At 39.5% G+C, this 22,765-nt stretch overlaps 1 protein-coding gene and 2 long non-coding RNA genes across 6 annotated transcripts in view; 1 reads left to right on the forward strand and 2 right to left on the reverse strand.

Moving 5' to 3' along the window:
• Positions 1–906: 906 nt before the first annotated feature.
• LOC145456267 (uncharacterized) lies at positions 907–4,567 on the reverse strand. Of its 2 annotated transcripts, XR_013920552.1 has the most exons (4): positions 3,194–4,567; positions 2,958–3,131; positions 2,206–2,299; positions 907–1,495 (listed from the first exon to the last, which is right to left on the reverse strand). It is a non-coding gene; the product is annotated as an uncharacterized LOC145456267 (long non-coding RNA). The 2 variants fall into 2 exon arrangements; XR_013920550.1 differs by having other exon boundaries at positions 2,958–4,567.
• Positions 4,568–4,705: 138 nt separating this feature from the next.
• LOC145455985 (uncharacterized) lies at positions 4,706–22,037 on the forward strand. 3 transcript variants are annotated; one of them, XM_080334023.1, is made up of 15 exons: positions 4,706–4,832; positions 4,985–5,034; positions 6,038–6,200; positions 6,263–6,436; positions 7,097–7,189; positions 9,234–9,347; positions 13,425–13,541; positions 14,071–14,190; positions 16,393–16,559; positions 17,292–17,441; positions 18,801–19,005; positions 19,547–19,724; positions 20,297–20,524; positions 21,281–21,461; positions 21,821–22,037. In XM_080334023.1, exons 1-15 carry the CDS (start codon positions 4,819–4,821, stop codon positions 21,937–21,939), a joined length of 2,073 nt encoding a protein of 690 aa, XP_080190149.1. In that variant the 5' UTR covers positions 4,706–4,818; the 3' UTR covers positions 21,940–22,037. The 3 variants fall into 3 exon arrangements, with proteins under 3 accessions (XP_080190149.1, XP_080190157.1, XP_080190140.1); XM_080334031.1 differs by having other exon boundaries at positions 4,707–4,832; positions 16,405–16,559; positions 21,818–22,037; XM_080334014.1 differs by having other exon boundaries at positions 4,708–4,832; positions 21,818–22,037.
• Positions 8,740–22,765, reverse strand: part of LOC145456345 (uncharacterized) — a 126,389-nt gene continuing 112,363 nt past the window's right edge. The window contains exon 2 of the long non-coding RNA XR_013920582.1: positions 8,740–14,726. This is a non-coding gene — a long non-coding RNA (uncharacterized LOC145456345). The remainder of the gene's footprint in view (positions 14,727–22,765) is intronic.

Consider the following 22,765-nt stretch of genomic DNA (forward strand, 5'->3'; position numbering starts at 1 on the left):
ATACTTCTTACGCGATGACTAGCAAAGCTAATAGGCTACTTCTGACGTAATAATGAGCAATGGCATTTAAAAATCAGACGTTTGAACCTGGTATAATACATCTTCCTTGTTCACGAATGTTCAGTGTATGTCATAGTCCTTGTACAAATAAAAAGTAATCGTTCTTTCACAAAGAAATCGATTAGATATGGGAAGTAGTCGATTACGATTACGATTATTTCGGATTTTTCTCGAATGTAATCGATTGCGATTACGATTACTTGAAAATGCTGTAATCGTCGTAATCGATTACGATTACTAAACGCGATTACCCCATGTCTGATTGTAGCGCAAAGTAATTTTTCAGTCTTTCTTTCATTATTAACGTGATGCATCACAAGATTATGGGTGGCACAAATTCTGATTTTATTCGATTCGTTTGAACAGGGAACCTTCTACATTCCGATAAACTTGATGATTGCTGGATGTACTCGTATCGAGAACAACATTATCCGAGTTCAGCCAAAATATCCGATATATGTAATACGCATATCGCGAGAATAATGTAATTTGAATATTTTCACCGCAATCTCAAACCATGACGCCAGACTATCACCACTTCTATCTTATTACATCTCATGCCTTCATGTATATATATTGAATAAAAATGCGCACCTATACAACCCCACCCCCACCCCCCACCCAAATGCCCCAAACACCCCTTCCAGCCACCATACAGAGAGCCCAAGACCACTCCGCCCCATAACCCAACCAACAGTTGAATCTAAACCTGAACCACCTCAAAGCTTAGAAAATCCCGAACAGAAAAACCCGGACCACGCCCTCTCCACTTGCTAAGTGAAAGAATGAGCGTCATCCTTTCAAAAATAGCACATCCACCCATACCCCACAAGACAACCCCCATCCCAAGATACGTATATCATTTATTGTAATATTGCACTTCTATACTTATGAAAATAAACCACTAAACCAGAACAACATTATCGAATATTAAACTATCAGGCATAAGATAGACAGTGGATTTCTATTGGTAAGATCGCGGCATGCGTCCTAAAGTGGAATTAATTCTAGCCCAAGGGTGGCCAACCCGCGGCCGTAGAACGAAATTTGTGCGGCCGTCAACACGTAATTCAATTAGTATGCGTTGGCGGCCGTCGACATGCCGATTGAATTTACGAATTGACCGATTCACTCCCGAAATGCTTCGCGAACTTGAATCGGGAAATGCACCAATGTTATAATCATCAAACAATTGCCGAGTTGGTGAACGCGAAGCAAGAAACCGTAAGAGACAATTATTGATTGGCTGCGCAATTTCGCGTTTGTAATCATCATTATTGTCTACTTGAAGTTTCGAGTATTTGCGTGTACGTTCCCTTACATGTTGATCACTTGGCATTCGCCGCCGTTCTCGCAGGGAAGTGTTTCATTGCATAGGGTCATGTCAATTTCGCACAGGTCGCCGTCGAAGTTTGGCGGGCAAACGCATCTGAACCTGGAAAGCAGTGTTGGACAAATCAAACATTTTCAAGTCTTTCCAAGTTGGCATTAGGGTTTTGAGTCATAACTACAATTTTCTTTCCAAACTTTGTTAGAATTACGATTAGGATTACTGCTACAGTGTTAACGAATTTAGATTAGAATTAGAGTTCCTGTTTTCCAAATTAGATTTGAATTAGAATTACTGAATTAGCACCGACTTCGAATCGAAATTGAATTGAATTCAGAATTGCAAAGAAATAGGGCCAAGATCAAGATCACTTTATATCAAATCCTAGTTAATTCGAATAAGCGCGAGAATGGCAAATGTCTGTACACCAATCCTGGTTCGTTTCGCACTATACAGTTCTCCCTGTATCATTTGATTGGACTTGAAATTAGAGCTTACAACCAGAACTGGACAACTTTTATAAATTAGATTCACAATGAAATTATACCTTAGTTTTTGATTAGAACAAATTCAGAATTATAATTAAGTTTTTTATTCAGATTAAATTAGAATTAGAATTACTAATTCCCGAAAACTTGGGCATTAAATGAGTTGTTGTTCGTATCAAATCAGAGTCCTTTCTCATCAGCATGAGAATGGTTAGTGTCTGTCCGGCAAGCTTTGGCTCGTATCGCACTATACAGATATCCTGTAACATGTACAGGTAAATCAGATACTGGATTAGAACTAAAATCGAACGAGCGATTGTCACTTACCCGCGATTGATCGTTATCAACACAAGTGCCGCCGTTGTGACATGGTTTCGACTTCTTGTCGCAAATCCTCCTCGCCAGACACATATCATAACCCCTGAAAGAAAATTACCTAAATCGGTAGTGTTCAGGTATCACACCTGCAAGGAGAGAAAATCAATGGGGCTGTTCATCAACTTTTTTTCCAAATTTTACAGGCTACTAGATGAAATTGTAAGGCCGCCTTCAAAACCATGCACATCAATTTTGGATCACTTTCAACCGATTGAAACATTTATGATAGAGAAAAAAGTTTTGACTTGTTAAATATAACAACATTTTATCCAATTTCACAAGCTACCCCAAGCGAAGTTATTGCAGCACCAAATTTCGGATTTGAAAAAATTGTATTTACGGTGGTGAATATTGCGATTATTCATTATATTACTACCCACCGTAAACACTACTTTTACCAACTAAAACTTTTTTACTGCAACAACTTGGCTTCCACTGGTTGGAATTGAGCCAAATTTTACATACACCGGTTTTGTAGACAATCTAACAATTCCTTGGAATAACCAGTAAAATTTGAAAAAAAAATCATGTTCATTTTCATTCAATAAATGAAACTATTTTTTTATAGTAATCTTGCTAGAGGCTGGAATTGAGCCAGAATTGATATGCACCGTTTTTTCAGGCAACCTAACAATTTTATGAGCAGCCAGTAAAATCTTGAAAAATATTTTTCGAACAGCTTTAATAATCAGCCAACTTACATGATCGAAAGACATTCCTCGAAATCGCTGCAGCTAACGGAGCAAGGTCGTACCATATGTCGTTGCGACAAATTTTCAATGGACGATACGTTGACGGACACATCGATATCCCGGACTGTTCCACGATCCCATACAACACTGGATTCCTTGCATTTGCACACTGCTAACTTGGCACTGAAAAGACCAGTCACTGAAGCTGTATGGATCAGTTGTTCTCAGCCTCTCAAACTAGCTACCCATATTCTGGATCAATCTCCTCGTGGCAAAATTCGTCAATCTCGCACAGTTCGTCTCGGTATGAGACTGACTGGAACGTTTCTGCAACATCCGAAAGTGATTTGGCTTCACCAACAACGGTTACGTTACCGTATTGTGATGCAGGAACACGTGCGATGCAAGCTGTAAAGAGCAGACACCGAGCTGTAACGAGCGGACTGGACAACTAGAAAAACTTCAAGCCTTTCCAGATTGGAATTAGAATCCTAGCTAAAGACTTTACAAATTGTAGTATAATTATCTTTACTGAATTCGCAAAAAGTTCAGATCAGAATCAATGAATTAGAGCATAGAAACATTTCACAAATGAAGACTAGAACAAGAATTAGAGCAACGAAACATTTCATAAATTAGATCAAAAATGAATTACCGCCATTTCGCCTTAATTATTCTAATCGAACTAGATAATTCTAGATCGGTCTAGTTGTCCAAGGCTCCTTCCAGGAAATCCAAGAGACTAGCTCATGCAACCTCTAGAAGTCTAGATTTACCGGGAACACGGGTTGAGAACTACTGGCCTAGACGATGTCAATAAGAACCTGTACTGCACAGTATATGCTGGATTACCTGATGCAGAGTAATGCGGGATAACATAAGGGTAAGCGCTAAAATGCAAGTTATTGGTTACTGAATAAATGAATGAATACTTATAAACGTTCCTTGCGAAGTAAGCGCAACAGAGCACGAACAACAGCAACGATCTGAAATAAGCACACGCTTGTCGTTAAGACTGACAAGCATATCAGCATCAGTATATTAATAATTCCATCATTTTAAAACACCACAAGGTTGCGATACAATGAAAACGCTGGAAGACATCATTCATTAGCGTACAGATTTGGGAGACATTCACCTTACGGCGATCATTCCAACTTAGTCCTCCGTACCAAACAAACGTACTGCGTAACGCAAGAAATCAATGCGGAATGGCGTCTCTGGTCTATCGAAGTGGACTTACTTTGCGAAGACTAACGGTAATGATTACTTGCGATTACATTGTGCGGTTCCAAGACGATTCTGTAATCTTGAAGTCAGGATTACGCTCTGTTATTATGGATGTGGTACTCGTTAACGTTTGTTTTGTACCGTTACTACCGTATCTTGCCCGTCTACTAGTTGTTTGTTTTTGTTATTATTACGTCATACAGACAAAATAGTTCTTAGATTTCGAATTTGATTCACCCTATCGCTGACGTTTGCTATTGATGAGAGTCAGTCGAAAGGCTTTTAGCGAATAAATTAACAATATGAAGTTATTGTTTCGCGATATTAATTTTACATACCACACCAATATCTTTTTGTCATAACAATGGCAAAACAGTTTGCATCCTCACATCGTCCTCTCAATACTGAGCAGTTAGCTGAAAGCAGCACCCGCATACAAATCCCATCCCATCCATGACAACAGAGCGTAATCCTGACTTCAAGATTACAGAATCGTCTTGGAACCGCATAGTGTAATCGCAAGTAATCATTACCGTTAGTCTTCGCAAAGTAAATCCACTTCGATAGACCAGAGACGCCATTCCGCATTGATTTCTTGTGTTGCGCAGTACGTTTGTTTGGTACGGAGGACTAAGTTGGAATGATCGCCGTAAGGTGAATGTCTCCCAAATCTGTACGCTAATGAATGATGTCTTCCAGCGTTTTCATTGTATCGCAACCTTGTGGTGTTTTAAAATGATGGAATTATTAATATACTGATGCTGATAGGCGTGTCAGTCTTAACGACAAGCGTGTGTTTATTTCAGATCGTTGCTGTTGTTCGTGCTCTGTTGCGCTTACTTCACAAGGAACGTTTGTAAGTATTTATTCAGTAACCAATAACTTGCATTTTAGCACTTGCCCTTATGTTATCTCGTATAACTCCGCATCAGGCAATCCAGCATATACTGTGCAGTTCAGGTTTTTATTGACGTCGTCTACGTCTAGGCCAGTAGTTCTCAACCAGTGTTCCCGGTAAATCCGGAGGTTGCATGAGCTAGTCTCTTGGATTTCCTGGAAGGAGCCTTGGACAACTAGACCGATCTAGAATTATCTAGTCCGATTAGAATAATTAGGGCGAAATGGCGGTAATTCATTTTTGATCTAATTTATGAAATGTTTCGTTGCTCTAATTCTTGTTCTAGTCTTCATTTGTGAAATGTTTCTATGCTCTAATCTAATTCATTGATTCTGATCTGAACTTTTTGCGAATTCAGTAAATATAATTATACTCTAATTTGTAAAATCTTTAGCTATGATTCTAATTCCAATCTGGGGAGGCTTGAAGTTTTTCTAGTTGTCCAGTCCGCTCGTTACAGCTCGCTGTCCGAGCGAGATAGTGTAATGGTTATGCGTCCGGCTTTTCGAGCGGTAGTTCGTGGGTTCGATCCCCGGCCAGGTCATACCAAAGACTCGAAAATTGGTATAATTATACTCCTAATTTGTAAAATCATTAGCTATGATTGTAATTCCAATCTGGGAAGGCTTGAAGTTTTTCTAGTTGTCCAGTCCGCTCGTTACAGCTCGCTGTCCGAGCGAGATAGTGTAATGGTTATGCGTCCGGCTTCTCGAGCCGTGGTAGCCGAGGTAGGTCGTGGGTTCGATCCCCGGCCGGGTCATACCAAAGACTCGAAAATTGGTATCCGCAGCTATCCTGCTAGGCGCTCAGCAATCACGGATAGCATGGAGGAGAAAAAAAAACGGGGGCGCAGACTAGATGACCTCATGGGGCCGTATCGCAACTCCGTCGTCAAAACATCTCGATGGTGCAGGCGAAAAAGAATATCATATCTCTCTCTCTCTCTGTCTGCTATTTACAGCTTGCATCGCACGTGTTCCTGCATCACAATACGGTAACGTAACCGTTGTTGGTGAAGCCAAATCACTTTCGGATGTTGCAGAAACGTTCCAGTCGGTCTCATGCCGAGACGAGCTGTGCGAGATTGACGAATTTTGCCACGAGGAGATTGATCCAGAATCTGGGTAGCTAGTTTGAGAGGCTGAGAACAACTGATCCATACAGCTTCAGGGACTGGTCTTTTCAGTGCCAAGTTAGCGGTGTGCAAATGCAAGGAATCCAGTGCTGGGTGTGATCGTGGAACAGTCAGGGATATTGATGTGTCCGTCAACGTATCGTCCATTGAAAATTTGTCGCAACGACAGATGGTACGACCTTGCTCCATTAGCTGCAGCGACTTCGAGGAATGTCTTTCGATCATGTAAGTTGGCTGATTACTAAAGCTGTTCGAAATTTTTTTTTCAAGATTTTACTGGCTGCTCATAAAATGGTTAGGTTGCCTGAGAAAACGGTGCATATAAATTCTGGCTCAATTCCAGCCTCTAACAAGATTGCTATAAAAGAATATAGTTTCATTTATTGAATGAAAATGAACATGATATTTTTCAAATTTTACTGGTTATTCCAAGGGATTGTTAAGATTGTCTACAAAAACGGTGTGTGTAAAATTTGGCTCAATTCCAACCAGTGGAAGCCAAGTTGTGGCAGTAAAAAAATTTTAACTGGTAAAAGTAGTGTTTACGGTGGGTAGTGGTATAATGAATAATCGCAATATTCGCCACCGTAAATACAATTTTTTCAAATCCGAAATTTGGTGCTGCAATAACTTCGCTTGGGGTAGCTTGTAAAATTGGATAAAATGTTGTTATATTTAACAAGTCAAAACTTTTTTCTCTATCATAAATGTTTCAATCGGTTGAAATTGATCCAAAATTGATGTGCATGGTTTTCTAGGCGGCCTTACAATTTCATCTAGTAGCCTGTAAAATTTGGAAAAAAAAGTTGATGAACAGCCCCATTGATTTTCTCTCCTTGTACGTGTGATACCTGAACACTACCGATTTAGTTGATTTTCTTTCAGGGGTTATGATATGTGTTTGGCGAGGAGGATTTGCGACAAGGAGTCGAAACCATGTCACAACGGCGGCACTTGTGTTGATACGATCAATCGCGGGTAAGTGACAATCGCTGGTTCGATTTTAGTTCTAATCCAGTATCTGATTTACCTGTACATGTTGCAGGATATCTGTATAGTGCGGTACGAGCCAAGCTTGCCGGACAGACACCAACCATTCTCATGCTGATGAGAATGGACTCTGATTCGATAGAACAACAACTCATTCAATGCCCAAGTTTTCGGGAATTCGTAATTATAATTATAATCTAATCTGAGTAAAAAACTTGGCTATAATTCTGAATTTATTCTAATCAAAAACTAAGGTATAATTTCATTGTGAATCTAATTTGGAAAAGTTGTCTAGTTCTGGTTGTAAGCTCTAATTTCAAGTCCAACCAAATGATACAGTGAGAACTGTATAGTGCAAAACGAACCAGGATTGGTGTACAGACGTTTGCCATTCTCGCGCTTATTGGAATTAACCATGATTTGATATAAAGGTATCTTGATCTTGGCCCTATTTCTTTGCAATTCTGAATTCAATTCAATCTCGATTCGAATTCGTTGCTAATTCAGAAATTCTAATCTAATTGAAAACAATTGCAGCTACAATCGGAACTGAAGGTGATCTGTATAGCAGTTTTGGGATCAAGTCACTGCCTTCGAGTCATTGCATATTTGACTCGACTCAAGTCAAGTTAATCTCTTTTCGAGAGTGACTCAAGTCAAGTCAAGTCACTTGACTCGACTCAAGTCAAGTTAATCTCTTTTCAAGAGTGACTCAAGTCAAGTCAAGTCACTCGATTTTTGGAGGTGACTCGAGTCAAGTCAAGTCACAATTGAAGTCGGGTTGCCTTTTCGAAGTATGGGGCATGATAACGTTATTGCATTTTGCTAGCTGTCTGAAATACAGATTAAGTGGTCATTCATTTTGAACTGATGAACGAATATAGAGTTGAATATAAACGCAATAAGGAGCTGTATCGCTCACATATACCAATACGTAGAACTGCTAAACCACAGTTTATAGTTACCAGCCAAATTAGAGAATAGATACGAATTGATAGATGCAATTCACATTACCAATTTACCAATCGATATTATACAATTCGAGCCTGCGCCAATGGTTTAGGACTGTAAAACTATATTCGAATTCAATTTCAATAAAACAAGAGCTTTGGTTAAGGAAAAACAGATTAATTACTTTATTATACTAGGTTACGACAACGTAAGCAGTAAGCTTCGATCACTTCATTTGCGGTCAATTTATTTTTGAGGGAACAATGGAGACTCAGTAAAACGCATGATCATTAAATGATTAGTCGCTTTCACGGTTACACCAGCGTTTCGGAACTATCCGAACATATGCAAGATTCAGTGATTTTTATCGGCACTGGTTACTTGATGACTTGAAATTGACTCGTGAATTTTGCTCCGAATCACGAGTCAATCTATATTTCTGATACGTCGAGTCAAGTCAAGTCATTTTAGCAAAGTGACTCGAGTCGAGTCAAGTCACTCAAAAAAAGGTAACTCGAGTCTGACTTGAGTCAAGTCATCCCAACACTGCTGTATAGTGCTAAACGAGCCAAGCTTGGTGTGCATACATTTGTTATTCCTTATTCCCGTGCTTATGAGCATGAACTATGGTTTGATATCAACTGAACTTGATTGTTTTATTTCTTTATAGAGTTTGTATCGAAATCGATTTCCAAGTTGTTGCGAATTCAAAAGTTCTAATTGTAATCTAATTCGGAAGAAAACCAGTAGAATTCGAAATCAAATTCTAAACCCATTTTTCAAAACACCGTAGCTGTAGTTCGGATACGAATTCTAAGCTGATTCGGAAAAATCGTAGCTAAAATTTTAATTCTTGTGTACTAATTTGGTCAAAACTTGTTAGCTGTAATTTTGATTCTAATTCAAATCTAATTTGGAAAACACTAACTTTAATTCTAATCTAAATTCGGAAACACTCTAGCAGTAATCCTAATTGTAATTCTAACATAGTTTGGAGAGAAAATTGTAGTTATGACCCAAAACCTTAATACCAATATGGAAAGACTTGAAAATGTTTGATTTGTTCAACACTGCTTTCCAGGTCCAGATGCGTTTGCCCGCCAAACTTCAATGGCGACCTATGCGAAATTAACATGACCGTATGCAATGAGATGCTTCCCTGCAAGAACGGCGGCGAATGCCAAGTTATCAACATGTAAGGGAACGTATACGCGAATACTCAAAACGACTTAGGATAGTTGACAATCTAGAAATTTAATGGGTTAGCCAGTAAAGTTTAACGTGAAATTGAATTTTTTAATATATGCGATAAGATATTTTCAAACTAAGGTGCAATCATTTTCCCCATTGGCCAAATGGGAAGCAGAATATACGTTGACGACCGAGTCAAAAATTTGGAATATTTTCTCCGTATTAATTTTGTCTCCAAGTTGGAAGCAGTTAATTGAATTGCTGCTAAATAGATGTACGGCGTACGCGCAATGAAAAAGTGAGTGGTAATTGTCAAAAAATAATATTTATTATTATGAAGACTTTTATTATTTCGAAGCGAATTTTGCAGCTGAATTTATTGTCTTGAAAATCCGCGTCTTCGATTTGATATGAACGGCGACAGTTTTTGGTGTGAGTTTTTGATGAACATGTCACGCCCAGCCTAGTCATTCTATATTGCATCTCATCTTGAAGTTATTTAGTGGTTATATTACAGGATAAAATGGATTTCGTGGTGTGGTTTCAATTCCTTCATTGGGACAGATCAGGAGAAACATTCAAGAATTTCTATTTCAAACGACTGTTTACTAATTTGCTGATACTGACAACTCCAAATCCCAAATGCTTTGCAAACATTTCGAGGTCACCCTGCTTGAACTTGTTATCTCCAACATTTCATTTTTCCACAATCCCTAGTAAAATATCGGCATGCTATTGGCAATTTCACAATTGAAACGAGTTTGCAAAGTTTGATATTCCATATCAGACCGCAATTTTGATGTGAGCCGTTATGTTTTAACAATGATGAAGCGAAAGTGTCTCCTGCTTTCTGTAATTAAAGAAATGCAAATTAGGTCATTTATTTTACAAATTTATAGGTTTCGCGGACCCCCGGTTGAGAACCACTGTCCTATACGATATTCCTTAGTAAAACATGTTTCTGGCATTATTAAATTAGTCTATTGCCTCGGAGCGTGGTTTGAAAATGTAATTTTAGGCTTTTCAAACCGCCAGCACTATGTTTTTCAAGCTCCTTTATTGAAATTCCCATGAACTGTGACGTCACATTGATCCATCAACAATTCATAATAGTTGGCTGTTAGCAACAATCATCTTCTCAGTCTCAGCTAGTCAGTATTGGCTACAGCAGGGCCGGCCAACCCGTGGCCCGCGGGCTAAATGTGGCCCGCGAGATAATTTACAAAATTAGTAATGTTATCAAAAATCGATTGCCCAGATTGTGAACTTGCAAGGCCTACCAAAATTTTCATTAGTCTGGCCGCAACACTTCGGATTTGATGACTAACATATCAGTTCCGTCGCGTTGGCAGATCCATGGGCCAGTTGCATTTTGGTAGATCTTCGTACATTACAATGAAGCAGTATATTCTGCGGTAGATTTATCTGAAGTAAAAATTTTCTTCATGCTTCCCGATGTCATTCGATTTCTTTCTTTTAATATATTGTTACATCCCCCCCCTGAAGATGAGAGAACGTCTAATGTACCAGATCGAATGTAACTATATTCGAAGTTGCGAGAGAAAGTGTCATGTTCAACATGCGACCTTACGTTTGCGCTCGCAGAAAGAACGTCGAATATGAAAAAAATTTTGCGCCTGGCGCGGCTAGTGGCTCGCGCGCTGGTTTGTCAATTGCATTTGGCCCTTTGACCAAAAAGGTTGGCCACCTCTGGGCTGCAGCAAGCAATCTTAAATTCCTTTTCGCTTTGTTCTGATCGTGGGTCTAGTGAGTATATTCTCATAATTGATGTCTACATCACAAATGTAATCTCTATGCTGGCTGATTTGTTCTGTGGCTGGCTTGTTCTGTGGGTCTGTATATCAGTTGAAACAAGCTGAGCACAAAATATAAATAGGACTTGTTAATTTTACTTTAGCATGAAGATCTGGGACAAAGATAAAAACTGCATGGCATTTCATGTCATCTGCGATGAAATATGGATGCATGGCTAAGGATAGATCGGCATTCAATGTCATTTGCTATTAAAGAAGCTAAATGGAAATTCGGAACCTTATAGATGACTGTCATTTCTGTATGGGTGACATTCCAAGGTTAGAAATAACTAAAAATGACTTAACATTGCATATCCTTCTATGTCATCTACTCTTAAGCACCTGTTCCGTATTGTAGTAAGTTTTCACTGCCCAAACAAACTATCGGTCAAAAAAGCTCAAAGAATCGACAGGGCTTGAAGATAATAAAAATGAGTCCAATGACGACTTCAACATCTCCCATATAGATATAAATCCAAAACCACACATTCATAACCAACACGAACTTGATGATTTAGTCGGGACTCATTGAATCAAATGCGGAAATTCTGACTCCAAGGTTGAAAGTAGGGAACGATGTCCATCGTCGAGAAAAAGGCATGAACGATTTTCACTTATTCCGTAATACCAGGTGATTTCTCAGTCTATAGACCCAAATCATGCAAGGCGCTACCGAGGCGATATTTGTGCATATTCCTTCGTTTTGTGAGTGGATTTGTATGTCCAATAAGGAATTACGCGTATTATTACTATGCGTATTATTACATGTGAATTTTGAGTGTAATGTGAAATCACAAAAAGTGACATTTTTCAAAGACATGATACATGAAAATTTTTACTCGAATAAAATTTTGTGTAAAAATTTTCATGTATCAATTATGGTGTTCTTTTTGGTCCATAATAAGATTTCTCATTTCGCAGACGCAAGTCACGCAAACAGAACCACTTCTGACGATTTTTCAAGTGTTGCTTTGTTACTTGATGCTTGTTCATATTAACCTTTTCATAAGCGATTTTTTACCTCCAATAATGAATTATTGTGATTAATGAGGAGCAATGATAACTAAAATTGAAAATTAGAGAAATTGACATTACTTGTAAATTTGGGACACTTCAGTCAAAATTTTGCTACTTTGGTATTTGGTTTGGAATACTAAAACACAAACATGAAAAGCTAAAACTTATTGCAAAATTTTGTTACATGGTGTTATTCGCGTTCAGTGGAACCTGTGTTGTGGTAAAGGGTATTATGATATCAACAAACTTTTCTGAAACATCGTTATTAGCACATCGATTTGTAAAACTGAATTAACATTTCCAAAATATTCTTGATTGGAAATTAATCCATTTGTCACGATCGCAACAATGTGTCACAGAACGGTATAATGTACTCGCCAACTAATATTTTACAAATCAATCGTTTTCAATAACCAAGACTGAAGATACAATAACAATTTCGGTATTGATACATTCAACAACCGGTACAACACTTTATTGTTGGGATCTGCGACAAGGAATTGGAACACATACACACGCACATAACGGTTTTGTTTATTTGAATCCTGAAAATTACCGGCTATGATAATGTTTTCTGTGGGACTAACACATTGCGTGCAATGTCATACACCTCATTTACGCGAAAACTTGGTATGGGTGACACTGAACAATCGTGAAGTACTTGATGTGTGGATGGTGTATGCATTGATATTTTTTTCATGGAAACGAAAAACACGGGTTGTAACATATTTATTTGAATATTGGTTGTTGGTTTATCGATTCAGAGTGAATATCCTGATCCGGTCACATCTTTCTCATGGTCATCCGATTTCAAACTGAATGAGGTGATGTGATATGCATTTAACAATAACGATTAACACAATAAAGTAAACATACATATGCGTGAGTAAGAAAACTCGCAAACATACAACCCGGAATTGTTAGCATGATGGGAAGAACGAATTCATCCATTTTCAGAAGATCGTCACCGTTACCAATGTACCAACCAGTTACCAAAGTCGTAATCGCGGCATATGAAAAAACAGGCTTCAGCGAACGAATGTCCGCTGCAGTTAATACAGCCTATATGATTTTAGTCCACGGATTAATATTCCAAACCAACATCCAGCTTAACATCTAGCCGTTGAAATTGAGCCAAATTTGCTGTGCAGCGGTTTTTTAGAGACGACTTAAATTTAGCTAATAAGCCTCGAAAATTTGGAAAAAGTTACTTCTCCAATAACCCTAATATATACCCACTTGTTTTGCAGGAAGTCAATATGTAACTGTAGTGAAGGGTTCACCCAGCCGATATGCGAGAAGAAAGACAGAAAAGACTATTGCAAATTGAAACCGTGTAAGGCCGGGACCTGTCATAACGGCACCAGGTGGCGAAAAATTTGACAGCTGTATCTTTTCCGTTGGTGTGCATTGCACAAAATTGTTGATCGTGCAGCTGCTGCGAACTTTAGCTGCTAGAAAATTCTACTTGTCCAATTAGACTAATTATGAGAGAACTGCCTGTAATGTAATTCTAATCTAGTTTGTGAAATTTTTCTATGCTCATCCTAATTCTACTTTCTGTTTTCCTGTACATGCTACAGAAGAACTGTACAGTGCGAAACGAGCCAAGCCAGATTTGATAGTGATATGAAACTACAATCCCACCGTCGTATTTGGGGAAAATGTTTTTTCTCGCGATTTTATCGAATATCCAGTAAAATTTGAAGAGGTTCCTATAGCTACAAAACTTTAATATAAAGTTGAATAATATATATTCATATTGAAATGAACCCGAATATTTTCGACCAACACTCGTCAGGGGTAATCGTCAACAACTAGTAGAGAATTGGAAAGTTATTTTTGAACGACCCTGTTAAACGTGTGTCATTGCAGTATACATTCAATAATTTACAGCTGGGAGACTCTTTACTGCGAATGCCCCCCAGAGTGGACGGGTAAGTTCTGCGGATTCGTATTCAATTCTTGTGCGAACGCCACATGCCACGAAGGTCAAATATGCATCCCAAGACTGACGTGAGTGAACTCATTTCTATATTCGAATATCATCAGAGCTAAAACGGCAAGGGGGAACATTCTCAGTGAAAAGAGTCAGGCGCGTAGCCAGGAGGGGTTTCGGGGGTCGAAACCCCCTCCTTTAGAAACGCGAAACCCCATCCTTTTACGCGAAACCTTGCTCTTTTTAAATGACCGCTCTGACGCTAATACTCGGTTGCAATTCAATAAGTCGAAAGGCGCGGCCAATTAACGAAAGGCGTGTTGCTAATTAGCGATATTCGTCCGTGCGCATTGCACCGCACAATGTAACGCGACACGATCTCCCGCTGAGATGATTGGCAAAATCAGGTCATTCATTGTCGCGCGTTCGGCAATCATTGCTAGCCTGATTTACCGCGTCTCCGACAAGCCTAATTCCACTGGCTTGAATAATCACATCTGCAATAGGCCCTGTGCGCACGAAATCGTCACTGCATGGCCTTCACAATCACATCTCCATTGGCTTGGTGTGCACGATATCTTCGCTGGCCTACACAATCGCATCTGCAATAGGCCTAGTACTAAAGATATCGCTAGCCTAACTACCGCGTCTTGGGCCTACCATGCTTTGGTTCTTATTTCTCAATGGCTTAGATAAAATGCCATTAAGTATAAGCTGATTAGCGATTGTGATTAAAGAGTGACATCTCGTAACTGAATGACATCGAATGTCCGCAATCATGTTCGACGCGTGAGTACATGCGTAATTGATTTCCACTAGTCTTCAGTTATAGTCCAGTAGGCTTGAGAAATAAGAGGTAAGGTTTGAACCACCTGAAATCGGCGTCATTATAGCACATATTCCATAAAAACTCGTACATTTTTACTTGCGCAAATCGTCGCTGAGGCTACGTAAGACGCATTGATGAGCGGGCGTATTTAATTGTTGGACGCTTTGATAAGCGCGCAAATTTAGTTGTTAAGCGCGTTGATAAGCGTTCGTATTCAAATGTTCGACGCGTGCGTATTTCATTGTTCACGACAGATCAGGGAGTCGCTAATTAACAGCACTTCCGGACTCGTCGACAAGCTTATCATACGCCTATAATCGCCAACACGGGGATGTTGTATAATCGTTATTTACGCATCGCATGTACTTAACCCTAACCAATCGATACTACGTCACTAAATTCGGAAAAAATCGAACCCCACCCCTTTTATTTCAAACCCCCCCTTATTTTTCGGCTGGCTACGCGCCTGAAAAGAGTATATGTATAGTTGCACACCTGTGTACCATCCGTGATATACGGTGCTTGCATGCAAAACTGTGATATACTTCTGAGTTAGGCTTTGTCTTACCGCCTTAATGGTGCAAATACACTCTTTTAACTAATCACCTGTGTTTTCTGAATTTCAAAGGCCAGGTTGACTAAAAAGGTCAACTCCAACCGATTATACGTGGATTAACGAGTCTTGTCGGAAAATGACCCTTTTTTGGTCAACCGATCAATATTAGCAGTAAAATTGCCAAATTTCCCATATTAATGAATGCTGTTCAAAAGTAACTTTTTCCAGATTCCAGTGATTACAAATTGAATTTTCGGGTTACCCAAAAAACGCTGCATATCAAATTTAATTCAATTGTAACAAGTATAGGCCACCGCAGAGTAAAATAAAATTTTTCATTATGAAAAATTTTTAGAAACAATTTCGAATTTTTCTGTCGACCCGATCAAATTGTTGAGTTGTCTGCTAAAAGGATGCAAAACAAATTTGACTCGATTCCAACTCGTAGAAGCGGAGTTATTCGAGTTTTCATTAATAATTCTGGGATTACACACCGTCAATCCAAAACTTTGAACTGCAATTACTTTCACTTCTACAGGTTGTTTTGCATCGTTTTTGAAGACAACTAACAATTGATGAGGTTGAAAGAAAAATTTGCATTTTATTTCGAATTTTTCATGATAAATTGAAAATTTTATTTGGTTCTGCGGCGGCTTTTATTTGTTAAAATTGTGCCAAATTTGGTGTGCAGCGTTTTTCAGGGTAGCCTGACAAATTAATCGGTGAATCACTGGAATCTGGGAAAAATATATTTTTGAACAGCCCTTGCTACTTAATCTCGGATCCCTGAATATGGTAACCCTATGCTATACGAGACTTTGATAAGTGATATAAACTGTGTCGAGTCGATACAGAAACTACCTCTGGTTATATACTTACCTCTTTTGGTATTAGCTACCATTTCAGCGCCAATGATAGTACATACGACTGCGTTTCCGCCAAGACTCCTTGCCAGCCAAATCCGTGTAAAGGAGACTGCCAATGCAAGGCTTCCTGTAAACACGAAAACGGTTATGTCTGCCTCGGAACCAGTGGACTGTTGGGAAGGAATTGTGACATACGTAAGTTAGATGGCTCGGTGTGTGTACCAAATAAGAAATCGTCCTCCCGACTTAATTCTATATGTGGTCGGGTAAGAGTTCGCGTGTAATAGTCGCGTGCAGCAGATTTGTACAAACAGCCAATCTAAATAGTGGACGGTCTACGGACTAGTTCATTTTCAATAAGTACTGGATTTTAAAATACTAGTAGTACTATCTCCAGTGCCTATTTAAGCAGAATATTTGCCGAACAACTCGAAAACACGTCTCGTAGAGTCTAGTATTACCGCATATCGCCCGTAACGACGGTAGCTGTTTGTGAAAGGTGTGGGAAGTCCAAATATATGCAGCTTTTAATGCTATCTCAGACAATAATGCCAGTTCTACATCCCATTAAGGATAATTCGAAAGTTTTCGACAGCACCCGTTTCATTGCACTTTGTGGCAATGTTGTGGATTGATCACATCACGTCTTAACACAGATGTCACTTCCACTAACGCGTGTATAGCTCTGCACTACACGCCTCGTGTGCTTCGATACGATCAATCGATGTTCCGACATTTCCCAAGTGGAAAATAGTGTTGAAACTATAATTATAGTTGACAAATTAACTCTTCGTGCCAAAGAGTATAATTTCAATGCTTGAGACCAGTGGCGGGATCTGATTCTTTCAAATCATTAGAATTGATCTTCGGTTCAGATGACAGTACTCGAATCATAGTGCACTAGCCTAGTAGCCTAACATGTTTCAGCTGCACCCGAGGCAATATGCGGAGCAGATGTGATAAAAGTCAACGTGGATTCTCGGCTGGTGGATGAATACAGCTCAGGAAATTCCGATTTTTTGATGTTCATGGCTCGTTCTCATTCTATGTCCTCGTCATATATCTGCCTGGCCTTAGGTAAGTGCCCAGGACGCTAAGGTGCGCAAGTACAACATGGGTAGTTTGCCATTGTCCAACCAGACTTGAAAACTAGATAATTCTAGCTGTCTAATTCAGTGGTTCTTAACCTTGCCTCCAGCACCCCCAAGGGTCGCTGGTGATTTTGAAGGGGGGGGGTAAACGCTCATGGGGCGATATGGGGGGGGGCGCTGAAGAAAAGCAGTAGATGATGTGGTAGTTGGACATATCCTTAATGAGTATTCAGAGCGAATTAACATTCCACAAAACATGTCAAATCCCGAAAGTTTTGGTCGCGCTACGCGACGATGTTTGCTACATATGTTTTCTTGAATGAAGTGGGTTATTATAATTCATGTAAAGCGAATTGCGCGTACTTTTAGATCGCCAATTTCCCGTTAGAACACTGCCGTCATGCTTGCCAGGGTTGCCAGAGCAGATATAGGCATCACATTCTCAGTTGACTTACTAATCTTGAATCGTGTGCATACTTAGTTAATACGTTAATGTGTTTTAATACCTTTTGACTTTATAGCGGACAAAAGGTAACAAAATAACAACATGTAACGAATTAATTGTACCAACAGGCACGCCCGAATATGTTCAATTATTATTAATTACGTGGGCTGAGAGGATAAAAAGTTTATAAGCGACACATATATGCAATTACCACCTATTCATTCATGCATTCTAGAAATTTTGGCGCCCAAGGCGACCAGGTCACACATTCTTTCCTGACCATCCAGATCACGCGACGGGGTTCTCGGGGCAGTCGTTTTTTAGGGGCTGACGAAGGGCTGTTACGCCCTCCCTCTTACCCATTGTCTTTATTACAGTCCTTACAATATGAGGTGGGGGCGCTGGAGCACGATGATTTTTTAAAGGGGCGCTGGAGGAGAAAAGGTTGAGAACCACTGGTCTAATTAGATTATTTGAAGCGAAATACCGGTAATTGTAATTTGTGAAATAATTTTATGGTCTAAATTTCAATTCTGAAATAATTTCTCATTTTCAAAAAAATCTATACAGAACTGTACCTGCACAGTGCGAAGCGAGCCATGCTTGCTGAACAAGCGTACATTCATTGCCGTTCTCGTACTTGTGAGAAGGAGCTCTAATTTGATATGAGCTCAACTTGATTTTGTTGCTTCTTTCTAATCCGTAATTAAATTAGAAAATTGAATTTTTGCGAATTCAGTAATTGTAGTTCTACTATGCAAAAAACTGTGTCTCTAATTCTAATTCTAATTGCATATGTAATTCTAATTCTGAGCTACTTTGAAAATAACTTAAGAAATAACTCTATTTCTAATTCTATTCTAATTGGAAAATCTGAAAATTTAAATACCCTTGCTTTAGACAACGGCACCCATCATAAATTTCTGATTCCCTTGCCTTTCACGAAATGTGGCGTGGTTGTGAGTCGAAGCGCTGGCAGCACGCTGATGTCTGGACGAATATGGTTGAACAAGATGGTTGGATCCGTGCAAATGGCGATTCCGGTCACGCACTTTGTATGCGAGTATCAGAGGCAGTACAGGATAGTGACTTCCCTCTTGCCAGCGTGAGTATATACTGGATGAACCCTGACGAGTGTCGGCCGAAAATCAAACGTATATTGAAGTTCTGTACCTTCAAGAAGCTCCTCAACTCCTATAATGCAATGGTTCTCAAAGTGGGGGCGCGAAGCTGCGGTCAACTGAAAAAAAACCGCGCTTTACCTCCTATTCATAATTATTGCTCTGTGTATAGTCCGATTTTCATATTTTAGAACTATCTCGTCAACAGTCATAACAGTCATCAAACTATCCATTGGGATTGCTAGCAATCTGGTTGCATTTTGTGATATGACGATAAGGGGGGCGCGAAATTTTTCACTCATAAAGGGGGCCGTGTCTAAAAAGAGTTCACTGAGAACCACTGCTGATTTTGAAAGTCGCATGAAAAATGGCAGTGAATATGATTTCATGTCCAAGTCCAAATCTGCCTTCAAAATAATCATGAATCCATATTCGATCCAAATCCGGAGTAAATCGTACACTCCCTTTTTTATCAAATCCACATATATGGTATTATCTGATGGTACACCCGTTCCACATTCTCAGGACCGATACAGTGGTCACAGTGACACGGCATGGAGTGAGGAGAGGGTTCGGTTTGATAGACGCCTGTAAGTCTGTCTCTTACTGCCCTGGCGCGTGTCCTGACCAGTTCTCTCTCAACGGCGGGGCATTGTATACGGTCAACGAAATGATGCACTTGAGAATCATGCCACGCACGCAGGCAAGTTATGACAGAACTACTTTATTCTAGCTGTAGTTATTCAGAGCGGAATGCTAGCAATCTAATTTAATTAATTTGTCGACTATTTCTTCGCTTTGATTCTCATCTAATTACTGGTTTTCCAGGAAATGCTACAGGAGAACTAAGCAGTGCGTAAAGAGCCAAGCTTGGTGTACAGACCTTTGCCATTGTCTAGCTTATAACAATGAAATATGGTGTCCAACTTTTCGTAAATTCAGTAATTGTTACTTCTAGTCTGTGGAAAAAAACTGCTAGTCTTAATTCTAGTCTGACTTTGTAAAAACTGTTAGATATATGCTTTGTGACAAACATAAAACGACCATCAACTCCATTGATTCAGCAATTTTTGAAAAATTCTGCTGCCATGATACTAACAGTACTTCCACCGGTTGATGTGACAATTACAATCACAGAAGCGATACGAACAAACTCCAAAATGTCCCTTTGGCCGAGAAGGTTGGCCACCCCTGGTCTAATATATATAGTGCTATGAAAAAAAAAACTGAAAATATAATTGAGATATTGGAAATATAGCGACAATTTCTATTCAGGGATCAGCTATTCGCCTCTTCCGACTCTTTCTATCTTGCTCAACTGACTCAACCCTGCCTTCGTCGCTGGATCTGATCTCCAACGGCTGCTACAAGAATGCTTCCAGTCGATACCTGTCCACGACAGCCGCCAGCTCCGGGGGTGGGGTTTGCCTGTCGTTAAGAGTTCCACATTTGACAGCGTGCGATAAATTCTACATCCACGCCACGCTGGAAGTCTGCTTTCTAGTAAGTACTCTCTTCTGAACCGAACCGCTTCGAGTTGTTTCAGGCTAAATGTAGTAAATGTACGCTAGTCTGAATCTCAACTAGACAATATTGAAACAACCGATACAACTACAGATTGGCCTATAATGACTTCTTGAACTCTTCGATTCCACCTGAAAGCTCTTGATAAATGTTGGTACAGCGGAGGTGCTCAGTGATCATAAATCTTAAATTTGAAAACTGGAACTCTTGACTTGTTATTCCATAAATTGCCGTTTTTCGTAATCTGGAAACTTGAATATTGAATCCTAAACTTCAAACTCTGAGCTTGATATTCCGTAAATCTCAGATTTTTTGACCGATAAAACTGAAATCTCAAATGTTAAAACTATATTCCATAACTCTGCGGTTTTAGAAATCTGAACACTCTGAATCTGGAAACTCCACAAGCTTTTGATGTTCTGTAAATCTGTTCTGTATCTGAAAAATAACTTTGGTTTGATATTCCGCAAATCTGCTGTTTTCGAAATCTCAAAACGGTGAAATCTGCAATCTTATAACTTCATAGCTTGATATTCCGTAAATCTGTGTGGTTTCTGGAAATATGAAAACGCAAGTCTAAAGTTGGTAAGCTTGATATTCCGTAAATCCGCAGTTTTTTTGAGATTTGAACACTATTGGTTTGATATTCCATAAATCTTCGATGTACGATCACGGCAAACCACCTTCTGCATGTATTTCGCATTTTCCAATTTGATAAGGAACCTCGGTTTTCAGAACTGCGATATCCCATACCGTCGTTGCGGGGTAAGAAAGAAGCGTAGCAGCGTAGACTCCATTTCCGGCCACGTGTTCGGCCCCATATATGTCCTGAATGTTAGAGAGGGGGTTCTAAAAAATATATCAAATTCTGATGAAGATGAAACCTCGGAACTGGTGGATTCTCCCGTGCTGCAAGGTCTGTATGAATAAATGCAAGACCCGGTGTCTCCAACAGGGTTAGTCAAAGTAGCGATTGTGTTGGGTAGAAATGGTGTAGAAGCAACGTACATTTTACCCAAATTCAGTAATTCTAATCCTAATCTGATTTGGAATAAACCTGCATAGATATAATTATAATCTAATTTGAAAAAAACTGGAGCTATAATTCTAATTCTATTGTAACTTGGAGATAAATGTATATTGTATAGCTATAATTCAAAAAAGTGTAAAATCTTCTAGTTGTTCGGGACCATATGCTGCTGCTGAAGCTGGTTATAAGTGTCAGATTTCCTATCATGCTGGCAAGATGTGTGCAATAAATTCTTTTTTTAGAAGATTCCAGACGGCTTGCAACCTCCATCTTCATAATCTTCATATTTGTTGTGGTAATCGTCGCTACCTCGCTAACCGGCTGCCCATCTCATTCACGACGTTGTTTCAATGTGTTTAAATGACTCTCGGAGTATCCGATTTTGTTTTCGTTTCATGACTTACTTGTGTCCATTATTTGTGTTCTATACTTTTAATATAACGGATTGATTCGTTAAAGATATATCATCATCGTCATCGGTTTATTAGCAATTTTATCAGTTCAATACACCACAAAGAAATGCGACACAATGAAAAGACAGGAAGATGTCGAAGCGACTAGGAGTTGTCTATGGAATCAGACACCCACCTTGGCCTAGGCCAGGGGTGGGCAAACTACGGCCCGCAACACCGTTCTGTGCGGCCCGCGAGAGTCTAACAAAACTTTTTTTAAATATTGATAAAATGCGTACCAAAAATCGAATTATTGTAGTGACTTGATTAAACTTTTTTTTAGTATATTTCACTACGATAATTCTAAAACTGGGGTGCGCCCCTCCCCTTTGGGGCGTGAAAGCATCTGAAGGAGGCGCGAAGCTGAGCTCCACTTGAAAAAAAATCCCGCTCGGCACGATTCTCATTCACTTCATCATTGTTGCTCTGTATTAAGTGTCAATTTCATATTAAAAATCTCTCGTCCACAGTCGTGACCTTCCCTGTGCCATCAAACTATCAGTTAGGTTTGCTAGCACCCTGGTTGTGTTTTGTATATGACGATAAGGGGGCGCGAAATCTTTCCCCATCATAAGGGGCGGGGTGTCTTAAAAAGTTTGAGAACCGCTGTTCCAAGGTATATACTTCCTTACTATATGTTGTAGAGAACGTAGCGTTGTCGGATAACCTGTAGCGGTGGCGAACGCCTGGCCCTGCGTTAGTCCTTGATCTGACAGCTCATCATCATCATTGGTTTAT

This window comes from Botryllus schlosseri, chromosome 2 (assembly GCF_051294905.1).
Source record: "Botryllus schlosseri isolate E-star chromosome 2, Bs_hap1, whole genome shotgun sequence".
NCBI lineage: Eukaryota > Metazoa > Chordata > Ascidiacea > Stolidobranchia > Styelidae > Botryllus > Botryllus schlosseri.